Here is a 2,168-nt window from a genome sequence, read left to right as displayed (position 1 = left end):
TACCTCTGTCCAATATGTTTCCTGTTGTGTTTTATTCTGTAATCGTAGGGTAAATTGGTTGTTGCTTTGGGATGATATTATGCTTGAATTTCTAACTGACAATTTAAGAGACATTTGTCCAGAGATATTGTTTATATTTGTCCTCTATGCAGGTATTAGAATTTGGGTGGACTGGGGTCAGGAATCAGGTATGTCCAACAGGAGCCAGGTGGTGGGTATGGATTTGGAGGGCACTGCTACATCAAAGTCTGGAGTTGTAGGTCCAGTTGGATTAGCTAAACTCCATTTAGGCAATGACATCTGAGGTCATGAGGCCAAATATGATCTGTCTCTAACCTGCCCCTCTCCCCTGTACACACACACTTCTAAGTATTTGTGAAGCTTTTCTGCAAGGAAGTGCTAAGCACTTTGTGTCTAAGTGTAAGAGTTTGTGTTGGCACCTTGTATGGGAGAGAAACCTGGAGTTATTCCAGAGCTTTCTGGCTGGATCACAAAGAGGTGGGGCTGGGGGTGGGAAGATCACTTTTGGGCTGAGCAGTTCCTCCTGCATTCACAGCTTCATCCTACTGGGTGTATGAGCCAGCAGTAGTTCCCAACCACTCAGGCACAGAGGAGCAGCAGCAGCAGCAACCGCCAGGAGCTGGGCAGCAGCCAGCAACTAACTTTCTCAGGCAGACGGCTGCAGGCAAATGGAGAGGCAGAACCTGGAAGCAGGTTGGCTGCTGGGATCCTTTTGGTCCTTACTCCTTGGTGCTCTTGTGGTCAGCACATTCAAGGGCCCCCAGCAGCTACTGGCTTTGGATATGGGCTCTGAGAATGCCAGCTGGGAACCTGAGGAAGTCCCTGGTACTGAATCTTCAGAGCACACCTTCTTCTCCCTGGATTATCAGCACGTCCAGGTCCCCTTTGAAATAACGCTCTGGATCATGCTAGCTTCTCTGGCCAAAATAGGTAAGGAGTCAACTTTCCTGTGGGCAGCAGCAGCAGGAAGAGGGGAGAGGCAAGAGTCAGGCTTTGGAGGGGGCTTAGCACACTTCCTTGCTGGTACTTCCGAGTACTTGTTGTCCACAGTCCCAGATGGGGTGGTGAAAGTTTCCCTCCAGCTAAGGCCTTTATCCTGTTAATTCCTAAAATTCAGAGGCTCCCAGATTGTCCCATCTTGCTCAGTGCCTGAATGAGAAGCAGCTCTGTTGGGAATCCCAGTGACAGACAAGCTCAATTGCAGACTGTCCTCTCAGACAGTGAGAGGAGGGGATTCTTAATTATAGATTTTAAATATTGGAGTAGACAGAAAAGAACAGTTTCTTTCCTGCTCCAACTGCCTGCCTTTACCTCATTATAACCTCAGGTTCCAGCCACTTGTAGACAAAAAACCAGGCTAGCTGTCTCCGAGGTTTCTCTGCACATATAAGACATCAAAAACATGTTTGCATATAAGAAAGGCCCCTCCCAATTGTTTGTTACCTTGCAGTACTGCAGCTGCAAATGGCAGAGTATGTTTTTAAGCTCTGTGTACATTTAACATTATCAGGATTTGCAAATGTAATAGGGGAGAGGGGAGACTCCATGATAGGTAATGGAATTGCAAATTGACGTATTTATCCTGAATTATTTGCAGCTGCTCTAGAGATAGGACTCCTGAGATGTCAGTGGGCATTTAGAATGAAGAGCAAATTCTGGAACTGGCCAATTATGATGAATTATTTAGGTCTTAATCCTACAAAAATTTACACATTTACTTGTGAATGATCTCAGTGCCTGCAGGAGCAGATTTTCATTTGGTCTAAATTTCCACAGACCTACTGTTCTTATGTTCTTATCAAGTCAAGTGCAGTGTGAGAAGCACATTCATGCATCTTTGTGCAGCTGGCAGCAGAAAGGGAATATGTTCAGGTTATGTATTACATTCACTTTCTTGCCATTTGTGCTGCAGACATTTTTTAAGCCTGAATTTATTTCTTTAAAAATATGAAATATCTGAGTTCCTGGTAGGCCTGTGCGAAGCAGCTAGTATTTGTTTCAGATTTGGCCGATTCAGGGGACAGTGATTTGATTTGGTGATTTGAATCACTGCCCCAATTCGATTAATCTGAATCTGATTTGGAGATTTGGCTGCTGTAAAAGTACCAGGAGCTGGGTCGGGTGGGGCATCCATGGGGGGGCTGGGG

General features: G+C 45.5%; 1 protein-coding gene across 1 annotated transcript in view; it reads left to right on the top strand.

Moving 5' to 3' along the window:
* Positions 1–803: 803 nt before the first annotated feature.
* Positions 804–2,168, top strand: part of LOC109310852 (sodium/hydrogen exchanger 2-like) — a 61,590-nt gene continuing 60,225 nt past the window's right edge. Inside the window, exon 1 of the mRNA XM_019536183.1 lies at positions 804–951. Within this exon, the coding sequence (XP_019391728.1) occupies positions 804–951 (148 nt within the window). The remainder of the gene's footprint in view (positions 952–2,168) is intronic.

This window comes from Crocodylus porosus, unplaced genomic scaffold (genome assembly GCF_001723895.1).
Source record: "Crocodylus porosus isolate Cpor-Errol unplaced genomic scaffold, CroPor_comp1, whole genome shotgun sequence".
Taxonomy (NCBI): Eukaryota; Metazoa; Chordata; order Crocodylia; family Crocodylidae; genus Crocodylus; species Crocodylus porosus.
This window is presented reverse-complemented; position numbering and strand designations above follow the sequence as displayed.